The sequence below is a fragment of the Falco punctatus genome (assembly GCF_963210335.1).
Source record: "Falco punctatus genome assembly, chromosome: 11".
Classification (NCBI taxonomy): domain Eukaryota; kingdom Metazoa; phylum Chordata; class Aves; order Falconiformes; family Falconidae; genus Falco; species Falco punctatus.
In genome coordinates, this window is record NC_137591.1 from 9,428,974 (window position 1) to 9,443,596 (window position 14,623).

General features: G+C 37.0%; 1 protein-coding gene across 1 annotated transcript in view; it reads left to right on the plus strand.

Annotated features, from left to right (window-relative positions):
* The window catches only part of SPATA6 (spermatogenesis associated 6), a 45,857-nt gene that overhangs the window by 14,716 nt on the left and 16,518 nt on the right, over positions 1-14,623 (plus strand). Inside the window, 4 exon segments of the mRNA XM_080407646.1 lie at positions 2,487-2,765; positions 4,325-4,412; positions 6,159-6,199; positions 7,899-8,074. Of these exon segments, the coding sequence (XP_080263772.1) occupies positions 2,487-2,765; positions 4,325-4,412; positions 6,159-6,199; positions 7,899-8,074 (584 nt within the window).

Sequence of the window (14,623 nt, forward strand, 5' to 3'; positions counted from 1 at the left end):
TTATCATGGGTGCTTGACAACTTGATTAAATTTTTAATCAAGTATGAGTAAAGAGTGGGTTTGGTGCATGACAGTAAACGCTGAGAGTTCCTTGAATCTGAAACAATTATCAGCTGCTATGTTCTATGATCAGCTGAAGTGTCAATCCCTGGTGTATTTGTAGGTGGGAAGATGCCTTTTCACCATTTCTCACTGACACTTAAAATTAAGGACAGTGAAAGCTAGGTGAAGTCAGAGAAGGTACATTATCAAAAACAAACCCATTAATTTAATTGTTTTCCATAACAGTATCAGTTACAGTAATGGAAATGAAGATTCTGTTGAAAAGACTGTCACCAATATTAATCTGCAAATGCTGCTTCTGCAATGAGCAAAGTTAAAGTGAAGTAGCTGAAGAGACCTGTGGGGGGAAAAACCCTCTGATGTGTTTGTTCATTTGGTAGTGCTCTTTGGTCTCATGGATTGGAATTTTGGTTGGGTTTGCTGTCACAAGCTGTCACATAAAATTACTCTTTTACATCCTCCTTTTTCTACTATATTATTGAAAATGGTGCAGCATCATTAGAACGGAATGGTTGTTAGGAAGGCTTGTGTGCAAAGACAGTTAGGTAACTGACCAGTTTGTGGCATTGCTGATGATCTGAGAAGTTTCTTTCAAATTTAGCAAACGAAAGGTATTGAGACACTTGGATAAGGAATTTTAAAAAATCAGTGACAATTGTCACTGTCAGAAAACTAACTTCACTGAAGGTGACTTCAATAAGGGCAGTTTGATTTAAAATTTAAAATGTCCTTAAAAGTACTGAATATGTTATGAATGGTATATCAAATTTGCATGTGTTACATTGAAGGTCTAGTTTCATGATTGGTGTAAGCCAGAAGAAGCACAGCCTACTCTGGTGAAATTGAAATTAATCTTAGAGAATTAGGTCTGGTTTTGTTTGGGCCAGTTCCATACTCTGGCTTGCTACCAGCTGCCTCAGTGCTAGTACAGGCGTGAGAAGGACGGTGCTTCTGAACAGTCTGTTGGATGCCAGGTTCAAACTATGTCGATGCGAAAACAAACACACAAGCTCAGCCTGGTTCATGGCTGGGTGTAAAGGAAAGGGCTTGAAGACAAGCTGGACGCTATTTCTGGGGTCCTCAGAACTGAAGGAGTGCATGCAACATTCAGATTGAAGACTAACGTTAACTTTCTCAAGCTTGAAAAGATACTTCTAACAGGAAGGAAAGTCTTCCCATACCATTTTTTAAATCTTTTTTTATAACCTGTGAATTTGGGCCAGATTTGACAAAAGAACCTAATTATCCATACTGCAGTATTCGAAGTTAAAACACGCTGCTGACTAAGTAGCCCGATAAGAGTTGTATAATCAGGAGTGTCTTGACCTATAAAGCTTGTAGAGTAATTGAATGCTCATTGAATGCCAGGAATTACAAAGGAATGATAATGTATTTCAAACAAAACTTCAGTGTTGGGAACAGTTTCCCCGAATTTGAAATTGGTCACCAAAAAAGTTATTTGGAGGGGGTGTCATTCCTGATTGATATGTAGGCTTTGCTGGTGACAATAACAAAACCAACAGCACCAACACCATCCTGTCTGGTGGGAAGGGAGGTGATGAGGTTGTTTCTTTACTTTCCTTGATTCTGCTATATGTAGGTATTTTGAAAGTAGTTATCGACTCAGAGATAGACTTAAGACAATATTTTTTATAAGTTTTAGCTACAAAATCCATATTTTATATGTCAAGTGCCAGTTGTACAAATAAAAAGCTGCTTTACCTCTTCCTTTGCAAAAGTATTCACATGATTTGAGAGGATCTTTGGAAGATGGCCTTTGAAGTTGTTGGGAGGGGGGTTGTTTCCTTTTTTTTTGTGGGGGTTAGCTTTTTTAACTAAACATAGCTTCTTGATCGTAACTCTTTAAAGAACCAGAAAATTCACTGTGATCCAAGAAAATGCAAATTTCAGATAATGTAATTGCACTTGTTGTGAGGCTTTAGGCCACTCTAAATGCATATAATTTAAACTATTAAGCAGGCTTCTGTTTTAATTTATGTATTTTATTTTAAAGGGTAGGAATTCTAAAAGTTTAAAAAAAGTTTAAACAGATCAAAAAAATGTTTCAAATCTGTGTATGTCCAATCCAGGTAAAGCTTGTTTAAAATGAACTTGTGACAAAATTCAGTTTAATTTTTTACAGTCTCTGTACAGTAACTGTGTGAGAAAGCTAATAGGGTAAGTATCAGACACTTAACATCTAACGTGTAGTAATGTGTGTTTTAACCTCCTCCTGGTTTCAGAGAAAATGGTAAATACATTTGTTGGTTTTTAAATTGCTGTTTGATTATAGTTTTGTGAAGGGAACTTCAGCAGACATGGCGTCTATTTCTGTTAAAAATATTAGTCCCCTGTTTGCATTATTTTCAGTGATCTTTGTTCTGCATGCTGTCAAACCAGATAATTTCTCTTTTTCACTTCAGGGTGATTTGAATTGGGTACATCGCTCAACCCTAAATGGAAAACTGCAAACAAAGTTACCAAAGAAAAACACTCTTTCACCTGAGAAAAGCAGGCACAGCTTAGCATCAAAGAACTACGAGCAGCCTACAATAGCTTCTAAATCACGTTCTCCATCTCCATACACAAAAAGACGAATGTGTGAGCTATCAGAAGAAGCCAGGCAACGACTGGCCCATTTAAACCTTGGTCCTTATGAATTCAGAAGAGAAACCGATAAACCTCCATTTGTAGTTAGACGGGTTTGTATTCTCTCCAAAGTGCTTCCAGCTTAAGCTCAGATCAAATATTGTTCTTTCACTAAATACTCCTCCAAAAATTCATTCAGCTCTTAGTTTAGATGAATAATTTTTCTCTTCTTAACAGTCTGTCACATAGTGATTTAAATGTAAAATTAACTAAAATAAAATTTCTTTTATCTGCATTAGTAACAGACAAAGATCAAATTCTTTCATGAATATCTTGGTTAAATTCTCTGAGGCCCCATTCCTTTTCCTCCAGCACACTAGACAGGATAATAGGTGTATAAATTCAGCTTGGAAGTAATTGATATTAGTATTAGAGATTCTTGAATAAGACTTTAAAGAAAGAGTGTCTAGTCACATTATGAACACTTACACTTCCTCTCTTTCAACTTTTTTTATGTTGGCATCCTGTGATCTTTGAAACACTTCCTTTGCTCGGAGCTACATCTCTAACACTTTGACTTAGAGTTCGTAACCAACGAGACTGTAGCATCCGCATAAGGATTTTTTGCTAACTATATGTGAAAAATTGTTCTGAAATTAGGTACTTATTTAAAGAAACTGTGTTTAAGTGCTTTAATACAAAGGGGCCAGATTTCCCAGCCTCTTGGAGGATAATCTTGTTTGGTTTTTTTTCCTTGTAATTTATCTAGTGATTGCAACAGTCCTTTATTTTTAGAAAACTACTTTGAATGTGTCGGGCAGAAATGGGATTGTTCTGATTCTGTGCTATGACATTATCATTTGTCTACAATTTTGGACACTTGTCACAGCCATTTGAGATAATTAGTGTTAATTAGTTTGCTTCTCACTTTATTTAATTTTTCCTAGTTTATGCACAAATGGATTAATAATATCTTGTCAAATTTTAGAATTACTTTCCAAGTTTTATTCTACATATACCTTTTAGAAATTTAGAGTAGGTATTAATCATTCATCAACTCTCCCCCCCCCCTCCCCCCCCCCCCACACTTTTAATCAATTCTTCTGGATTTTATCTATAGGTGAAGTTCACAGTTTAATTATAGCATCTTTAAACACTCATTGTTGATTTTGATTGCACCATATCCTGACTGTTATGGCCTTTCTAGATTGAGAATGCTCCTTTTGGGGCATCTTTACTGCTGAGGACTCTTTTGGCCTGGAGATTTTGTGTTACATGAAGATTTAAATCAGATTGTGATAAATTTACCTTTTTTAATTAGGAAGAGATTCAGATCTTTCTTGGTGAGATCTGAACTGTTTGGAATAAATATGAGATACCAAGAATTGTTTAAAAAGACTGCAGACATTGTAGATGAAGGAGAAACTATCTGCATTTTTTTTTCTTTGAACAATATGATATTCAGAGTTTTCTAGATATTTCTAGCACTGTTTTAGTTTTATGCACAGTAATGCTAATAATACACATAATAGGAGCAAAGTGTTGTGAAAATAGTTTTAAGTAAGAACCAGCTATTTCAGGAAGGACTAGATGTAATCTTATGAATGGAAACAGAAAAAAATAGGAATTGATACATCTTATACTGAGCATTTTAACAGTATTTTTGCCTCAGGTTGAACAACCAAGTCCTGGTATTAAACTTCATACCTGGTGTCCCATGCAAGAAAGCGCAGCTGAACCCTGGACCAGGATAGACCATGGTCAGTATTTTCTCCTATATATCTTATTAATGGTTTGGGTTTTGTTGGTTTTTTTTTTTTTCTGCCATAGTTTAGTGAGGTTAATTTGTTTGGTGTGGGTGGGTGGTGTTTTGATTTTTTTATTCATTACTAGAAAGGCTGTTTATTATGGAGAAAAAGCTGATCTTTCTTCCTAGGAACAGGAGGAACAGTGAATAGGCTACTGCTGCAAAAGGTGGGTTTGATTAGTTCTTTACCTCATGAAACCTGGAACGTAGTTCTACATGATATGAAAGTAGGAGTAGAAAATACCAAAGCCCAGGCAAGTGCTCTGTTTCACTCCACCTGTTTTGATGAGTTGGAGAGTGGAGCAGATCTGCACCGCAGTCTGTAGGTGCGTTGGTCAGGCATATTGATCACTTTGATGTTCAAGGGCTCTGTTGCTTCAAAAATTAATGTTTATTTCAGCAGTATTTGTGAGTAGTGGATCAGTGATTTACCATTATTAATGAGCATCCAGGATGTGCTCCAGTATCTTCTTTGACAGTAAGTGAGGGTTTAATAAAAGGTGCAGGACCAGAAACTTAACGAAATACCCTAAAACTTGGGTTTATTGTCTGACCATATGAGGATTTTAATGAGTCTCATCAGTATTTGCTTGTTATGTGTGCTTTGCCTCATTTTTACCGCACCGTCTCACTAATTACAATTTTTATACAGCAAATCATTATGAACTTGTTATTTTGCATTTGTTCTTTGTAGTAGCACTGGCTTCAGGATTTTAAAAGTTTCACATTCCCTTTGGGGTCATACTTAGCATTAGCTGGATAATACAGCAGGCCTATTATCATCTGATACCATTGCATACTTACAAAATGACTTGGTGGTTTCTGGCCAGTGGCTAGGAGACTAAAATCTACCTCACTATTAATATCTAGAGGATTCACTGGTCACCTGCCTATGTCTTGAGGCTTAAATATAACTTTTGAAAAATCCGGAAAAATTAGATTTGAATCCTAATTAGGATTAGAAATCTTAATATTGGCAGTAGAGTTTATTCTTTTTTTTTTGCTGGCATACAGGTAGCTAATAGAGGAGTGACTTTACATTGCTGTACAGCATAGAAGTCCCTCTTTGGGCTTGGGTCACGGTGTGAGGGTTGTTCAGTACAGACTGATACAACCGATCAAGGAGGCAGACAGAATTTAATGTCAGTCCCTCAGGGATCAGGTGCATATTCATATTGGTGAAATCCTAACGAGGTGTGGACCTAATAGTTTCTCCATGTATGTATCCATGGGCTTCATACTTGTGTTTGTGGAAGGAAGGAAGGTATGAAGAGGTGATAGGAGGAGGCAGAGGTGGTCATAGGGAAGCTTGTTCAGTGAAGATCAGTGAGGTAGCGTAATGTTCATGAGAATTTTGGGGAGTGGTAGAGCTTGATTTTTATATTGATTTGGGCAATTAATAGCTTAACGAAATGTGTCACTTCTGGCTATGCAAAAGACAGTGTGTACACTGATTCATTATTATAAACATTGTATTCCATTAAATGTGGAGTCCTTGCTTTCAGCTAAAGAAAGTGATTTCCTGGAATATTCTGAGGAGATTTAGGATTTCACAATGTATTGTAAAAATAATAATAATAATAATTTTAGTACTGTTTAGGAGGACAGGTAAGCTATTTTGTAGAAGATTTCATAAAATTTAGGACATCTGGATTTTCCTTTCAATTTCTTCTGAGATGCACCTTTTTTCTTTCCCCAGATCCTTCTCTTCTTGGCAGCTACAGACCCAAGAAAGCCAAAGTGAGTACTATGAAGTGCAATTGTTTACACATTGTTTCTTGGGAAGGTCTGAGTGAGAAGGATTGTCTTGCATAGGTATTTTTGAAACTTTATCTATGGTAGCATCAAAAGCAAGAATGTTTTAAATCTGACCTAACCCACTTTAGGCCCGCTGACAGATTATTTACAAATAGAAAAGTGAAACAATGCTTTATAAGATAGTCATGTCTGTAGGTACAGAACTTGCTTCTCCTCAGCTTTAAGGGTTGGGACAAAGCTGTAGAAGAGCCTTTAAAGGCAGTCTGCATTTGCCTTCCCAGTCATTCTGAGAGCACGTTTGATTCTGGAATTGTATGGAAAGGTAGCACTAGCAGAACTGACAAGCCACTGTTCTGTTATTTCACATCCCTCCTTTCCCAGATTTTAGCTGCTTTGTCTAGTAAATGAATTTGAAGATTAATGTGACACAGGTTCCTTTGTTTTGGGCTGTTTTTTATTCTTTCCATCCTCATTTTGTTGTTTTTGCCTGCTTTGCTGAAGTAATGTAGAAATTGTGGGTTTAAGCATTTAGTTATATATGCCCTCTTAGATTTCCTAATGTCTGGGAAAACTAATGATAAGGCAGAGGAGGAAAAAAGGGGAATTATAAGGATAAACCTTGATATGTTAAGCACACTTTTGTCAGATTTTAAACTTTTATTACCAAGGATTGCAGTTTTGCATACCATGTGAGTCTAATATATTGTGTCACTTCTGGATCATTCCATGGCTGTAAATGAGAAACTGTAAAGAAAATAGATAATTTATACTAAATATCTATCTGGGTTTGTTTTTTCTTTTGAAATGTTGGTTATTTTAAGGTCATGTCGTCTTCGCCATCCCTCTGCCCTGCCCCCAACTTCCCAGTGGGAAAGTAGATTTTAGGAGCAGTAACTGGAGAATGCAGACAGCTGAGCTCAGGTTAATTCATCATGTTCTTGGTGCCAGTAATCACTAGTGATTCTCACAAAATCAGGGCTGAAGAGAATTTATCTTTTGCCAGAAATATAGTATAGCTTTGTTTGAGCAAAGCTGATTCCCAAAGCTGAGGAGAAAACCCCTGCAATCTGGAAAGACCTAATGAATAACTTATTTTGTTGTGGGTTTGTTGTTTTTTTTTTTTCCTCAGCTTTGGAAGCAGGTCCTGTAAAAGTCCTGATGCAAGGTAAAAGGGGAGACATTTTAGTGATATGTTTCAGGTTAAGAGTAACTATGAAAGAAATAACTAGTATAGTGAAGAGTGAGTAGATGGGCCTGAGTTTTGCCTTCAGGAACATAAAATCATGAGATAAAACCGAAAGGCTAACAACAAGGAATCTAGACTGAGAAGTCTGAGGTTTGCGTTGTTTAGACTCTCAGACATCATTCTGAATCTGTGAGATTCCTGGGAAGGGTAAGCCTTTAAACTATCCAGTCACAAAAGGTGATAAAAGGGCTGCTATAGTAGACTTTGCCGTAACATGGTATGTTAGATACCAAGAGTCCTTTGACACTTGTTGATTAAATTTGGACCAGGGCTCTTTCTATGAAATAAGGGTCCTTGTTCTTTCCCCAGCAGGCAGGTATTCCTGCATATACGTGCAACCCTTAACATTTTGGTTTGAAAAATAAAACCATGAAAACTGTACATCTTGATATTGGTAATAAATTTTAGCAAGACTTGGTGGTGGTTTTTTTACAGGCAAAATCTCCTCATGGAAAAGATTGTGGCAGTTCTGATGTTTGGAATGAGGCTGTGATCTCAGATCCACCCAACAGACAGTCCCATTCTGCATGTTCATTAGAGCATTCAGCACCTCCAGCATTTCAGAAGCACTCTCCAAGTTCTGTGCTAAATCGATGTTCTCTAAGGGAAAGGTAATGACTTGGTTTCGTTTGTGAAATTCTGGAATTATTAACATGAGCAGATGATAACAGTACTTGCATGAATATAGTTTGCATGGTTGAAGCTGTGCAGGCTGAAGAGACTGAAAAAATCTTTCCCCAGCAGCTATGTTGTCGTTTGACCTTCCCTCAGGTGCTGTGTTGGCCATCACCTCTCTGCTTAATGAATACAATCCTATTAATATGGCAATGAAAAGGATCTTTGACATATCTGTTTCTAACCTTCTCTGAAACAATGAAGGTCCAGATTTCAGGTTGCCAATGTCCATCTGAAACAAAGAATACTTAAATAAATACTCACTGTTTCAGAGACAATTAGAATCTCAGGAAATACATGTCAAGTAGGCTTTATGGGAAGTACTTGGGAACTTTTTTCCTTCTGACTTCTGACTGGTGCTTGTGAGCATATACTTGTGGCTGTGCTGTAGTGAGATGTGTGACTAGCCCAAGCATGTTACGCACACTAGCTTTAATCTAGTCAGAAAGATCTTTCCAATCTTTCTGCTTTATTCTAACATTTTGTTTTGTTTGAGTTGATGTATGGGCCTCTGCAGCAATTGTGTGATATATTAATTGCTATATTTAAAATAGTTTTCTTAGTAGTCTCTATTGGGGTTGGGGTGGAGACAGTTTCTAACATGCCTTAGTTCAGTGGATTTCAATCCCTGGGCTAATATTTTGGGCAAGCCTCACAGCTTCAGTGTCTCATTGGAATAAGATGGAAGACATATCAAAAAGCAGCAGTTTTTTTTCATGCTTAAATCTTCCAGTCCTTCAGAGAGAGTATTCCCTACCTCCTGCTGTGTAGAATATGTACTTGGTGTGCAATGCTCCTACTGTACATTCAGTTTAGGAAGTTACTAGATGGCTTTGTGGGAGCAGAAAAGCTATATACAAAGCTGGGCCTGGATAAGCAAATACATAAAATAATCGGGAGAAGCTGAGGATTGAACTGAGGTCCCGCCCTAAATGCCAAAGTGTTTACTGAGGCCCTACTTAGAGGTGTACTTTGGTGGCTAATTCACACTCCTTCCAGGCGGTTTCATCCTTGGTACCATTGGTACCTCAGTCAGTGCTCACAGGGTGCATTTCATAGCCTACACACAGCCTAATGCTTTTTTTTTTTTTGCTTCCCCCCCCCCCCCCCCAAGATAGAAAAATTGCCTCAGTTTTTTTTCTTTGAAGAGAAAAATGACAGATGGCAGATGGGGACTGAATTTTTAATACTCATGAAGATCAAGTTGGTGTTGTAGTATCTTCCTCTGCTTGAAAACTTGCTTGCTTGTTGTTCTGTGTAGTAGTATTTCTTGAAAACTGTTACACAGAGATTAGGATGTATCTGGGGTTTGGTGGAGGCTTCTTTGTCATCTTGTCTACCTCCCCACTCTTCTTCTGACAATGTTTGTGCCTTAGTTACCCAAGTCTGGGGAAGAGATATTGTAACAGTGAGGGTCTTTATCCTTTTTTTTCAGCTGGACTTGTTTTGGGGAGGGAGGGTGAATTTTAAAATGTGATATATTTAAAGCTGACAGGGTCTGTTATATTGATAGCAGGAAAGTCTTGTGTGCTGTGAGCTGCTGTTACATGCGTAGTCATTTAGTCATCTGACAGTTACTCTTCAACTTATCTGAACATTCTTGCATTTTCTCTTTATGAGTTCCTCTCCAGAGGAGATTTGTGGTCTTGTGAAATTACGTTTTTTCTTCTTATTAGAAGAAATGTTCTCAGCTCTTTAGAGATGTAACATCTCTTTATGTTAAAGATGTAAGCATTTACTTTTGTCATCAGAAAAAATTCAAAATGAGAAGGTAAAGGGCATAGTCTAAAAAATTTGATCTCTATTTCATGCTGCTGAGATGATAATGGTTTTAGCTGACTGTATACTGAGAGATACTTGGAATGACAAACATGGATCAGAGGTCAATGTTTGGAAATGCATGCAAACACTGCTGTTCAGATCACAGCAATACAGAGAAAATCAGTACTACTGAAAGAATATCAGTGTTAGTGTATTTGCAAGAATATAGAGTCTTATTTCACAGTATTTGGTATTTATTTCCTCAATTTTATTTTGAATTACAAAGACAAAGAGCTTAGCATTTCCAGGCTGCTTTTTTTTTAATGCTAGTCAACCCACAGTCAGTATGAAACTTGACTCCCCACCTCGACCTTTAGTTCTCCTTTTTTTTCCTTTTTTTAAAAAAAAAGAAAAGTGAATGTCTGCATTCTTGGGAGTACTTCCCAGAGCCCTGCTGAGTAGTTGTAAGCCACCATGATACTTTTCAGTGATACAGAAATTTGTGTCTTGTATAAGGTCCTCTGAGCAATTTTGTATCCCTTTGAGCAGTTTGCAGTCCCTTCCAGTGAGCCTGCTAGAGAGACCACAAATCAATCCTCTCCCCTTTCCCACTGGGTTTGAGCCAGAACCAGAACTGTGAATAGATTTACTGTTGAGCAAGGCAGCAAAGTTTTGAATATTTATTTTTCTACTGTATTTTTACATTTTCCATTATTTAGGTCACCTAAGGAAAGCATTTACTGGTGTTGCAGACTGACACTCAGCAGTGATGTGTGTGTACAGCTTCACTTACTATTTTGATTCTAGCTCTTGTGCAGACTAATGGTACATACACACTCATTAGTTCCTGCCCATGATGTGTGGCCAGCAGCATGTCAATGCAGTTGATTTGTCCCCACAGTCTGTTTGCTTGTGTGTAGATAAATATTCTTTTGTGCATAAGTAAGTATCCTGTATGCTTAGCCCTGTATTCTCTCAATGGTGCTGCAGGAAAGTAAAATTTAAGTCCAGCCCTTGCGTTCATGGTATGTGTGTGTCCTCATGGACTCCTAGAAGAAAGATGGTGCTTTTCTTGGGAAATTGCAAGCTAAACCTTCCTTGCAGCACTGAAACCTGCAGCAAAGTACCTTTCATAAAGAAAAGGAGAAATAGTTAGATGGATTCTGTAAGGTAATGACAGAAGTCCTCTGAATGGAGCTATGTGCTGGCACAAAAGAAATTCTTTGCTCAAGAGACTACAGCAATCATAGAGGATTTGACCATTGCTGTTATGTTGAGAGGCAAAGCTACTGCTTCTGTATTTGGGATTAAAGGATTCCTTTTCCTACTCTGGAATGGCAGGCTTTTGCTTTTGTTTCCAGAGTGAGGTGCAGCTCAATATCTTCTTTTATGTTCTTCTGGTTATATTGCTGATATGTGATCTTACCTACTACAAAATTTAACAAAAACCTAAGTTCTGCTTGAAGACAGAGGTTAACTGTCTGGATCAGATACCCTTCGTAATATTCCTCTGTTGTTTCACTGCCATCTTTTCATATTATCTTTTTCCAAGTACGAGGGAAATGGCAGCATGAAGTTAGATATTACTAATGATAGATCTAAAGAAATACTAGATCCTGCAGGAAGTCCTTGAAAATTCCAGTTATCAGAAGCTTTGGCTTCAGTGATCTTGAAATGTGTCACCCCAGGATCTTGGGTATTATTTTTGTTGCCTAGCAAAATCCAGACACAGGTAGTTCAGCTAATATTTTAGAGTGACATGCATCCTTAAGACAGGGTTTACTTCTGTAAGAGTGTATGTTTAAGTTCTGAGAACTTTCTACTACAGAGTAGAACACTAAAAAATTTAGCAGACTTTTTTAAAAAAAGCTTGCTCTAGGGAGAGACTGCAACTAGATTTCCTATCTATTTCAAACCACGTAAAAATAATTTATCTTTTTTGGGGGAATTTATTTGGTAGTCCGATTGTTCTTGAATCTTGTGGGTTTATGAGTCTCACCTTTTGGGGAAGTTTACATATTTTGCATTCTTTAAGTTAATTTCTGGAATCAGTGCTTGAAGGTCAGTTATTTCATACTATATTCTGCAAAACTGAGCAGTACCTAAGCCTTGTTTCATATTTTTGACCAACATCTTTACTATTTGTCATCTTCATTGGTTTATTTTGCTGCAGTGGTAAGTAAATTTGAAAATGATTGCTGTTTAAGCTAGCTTAAGTGTATAAATTAATAAATTCAGAAAAGATAGGAGCTAATGGAAAAGCTTCCAAAGAGAGTAAGGAGGTGCAGCCCATTTATGACATACTCATGATTTAGTACCAAAACAACTTTGACCTTTTTGGGGCAACTCTCCAGCTGGAGTATTGGCCTTCCTTGAAATCTCAGAAACAGTCTGCCACTTAGGTTTCAATTTTTACATGAGGATGATGTGTCTTTCCACAGTTTTAAGGGCTAGATATGAAATTTGGGAGGGAGAAGAAAGCATTTATTTATTTAAAAGCCCAGCACTGAATGTATCTCCAGTGCTTCAAAGCCTAACTGTAAACAGGGCTTTTGAAAGTAAGAGAAACTGTATAGAAAGGATGAGAAATTTCTGCTTTTTTTTGACTTCTTACTGAAAAGGGAGAGCAAATGGGTACACAGCTAAGCTGTCAGCTTCTGCTTCCAAATATTTAGGCTTCTGTGCTTTGATTTAAGGCCTTGTCTGTGTGTAATTGTTTCTGCTTCATAGTAGTATCCTGGCATTGTGAAAGCAGCCTACTTCCTTTACCTTACATATTGTGAGAATGTAAAGATTTGTATGTTGGTATATTTTCACTAAAATTCTGGAACTGATCTGTACTAATAGAGTCTCTAAAACACTTTTGTGGGGCAACTACACTAAGGTTCATAGCTGTCAGTCATTTTAAGAAAAATCAAAACAAAATTGCATCCTTTACTAAGTAGACCAATGAAACTCCTGAGCATAGCTCAGCCTTTCTGTTATGCCTCCATACAGATCAGCATACAATGAGAATCAAGTTCATCATACTGAATTACCACTTTGTGTCCTCTTAAATGAGAATAAAGCAACTTCTCCACTTACTGTGAACACTGTATAAATGCCTACTTGGATATAAAATGTGAGGATTTTTTTTCTATTTCAGAATTAAATATATTTGATTTTCTTGAGCATCTCTCTTGTTCCATGTACAAGTTCTTGCAGTGTTTGTTTTTTTCAGATTATACTAAGCTTTAAGAGTTCTCTCTCCCTCTTCCCCCCAGTTACAGTGGTGTTCTCTCCAATTCTGAATCTGGTACTACAGGACTTGTTGGTTTCTGTCCTCTGATAGTTTGTCCTTGTACGTGGTTTTGCTCAGCATGAAGTCTGTGCCTTTGAAGCTGATGAATTCTTCATGGATGCCACATGCACAGAGCTGTTCACAAGGCTGGGAGGTGTGATGGTGGGGGAAGGGGTCACGATAGGCATTGCAAATATTCTGCAGTAGGCTTTTGCATTAATTCTGCTGATATGAAATGTATTAGTATCTCCTGCTGAAATGTGATATTAACATTTTTGCTATGTGCAAGTGGATGATTGGATTGTATGACATTTGAAAATTCCTATTTATTACAGCTCTCAAGTTCGCAAGCTGCTGTTTGACTAGAGTACATGGGTGGATGTATCCTGTTTGTATTTCTAATGGAGTATTTCATCCTAATGGATAAAATTATACATGAAAATAACTTTAATCTTTAGCACAAAGACTGTCTGCTTGGCTGCATGTTTTGGTTGGGTGTTGTTGGGGTTTTTTTGTATCAAGGTAGATGTTGTCTGTCTGACCTTAAAAAAAAATCCTTATCTCATAAAAGAAAATAAATGCCTTTAGTCACATTACAAGGGAAAATCGTTCTGTTTCCTTGATCAGACTCGACACAACATCTTTGAAATTAATCTTGAGAAGTTCTCTGATTGATCTGGCTTTTTCTAGGTCACTGAGCTATATTTCCAAAGTGTTTATACAATCTATTGGAATCAATAAACAATTTAAACTGATGTAACTGCAGAATGTTTGCAAGTCCCAGGGAAAATTGAAAGTATGACAAAGAATACAGCTGTAGAAGTTTATTTCGTTTATCAGGACAAACAGTCATTGAAATGAAATGACTTTCCTTTCAACATTGCAATATGATAGTGACACCTTAATCACATAAATAAGTAGCTAGTCATTTTAGAAACTCGTTATTGGTGATTTTGGGCAAATGGCATCCCTTTATTTATACTCAAAGAAGCTGTGCTATAAGGCCTGTTTTATGAGATATTTCCAATAGAAGAGTTAGAATATCATAAAAAGGTTTCACTTCAGATTATGGTTGTTACATTTCGGGCATGATTTTATTTTAGTTTGAGTTGTGGTTGGTGTAAATATTAACATTGTGACTTTAAATGTGGATTAGACTTATAGTTATTACTAAAATTAGACAGTAACAATAACAGAAAATCAAATTAAGAAGAAGCTGATACTATTTTCAGTCATACATCAGGTTTTGATATTTTTTTTCTCCTCCCTTTTTTTTTTTATTTTTGGGGGGGCGGTAAAGCCAGTTTGGGCTGTGTGAGTGGCTAACGTTTCTTATACCACAGCGCGCACTAGTGGATTGATCGGTAAAATCACCTGAAGAAAGAAATTTAATAGTTCTTGAATTAAGTACTTAAATCTTCTTCTTCTCGCAGACATAGCCATG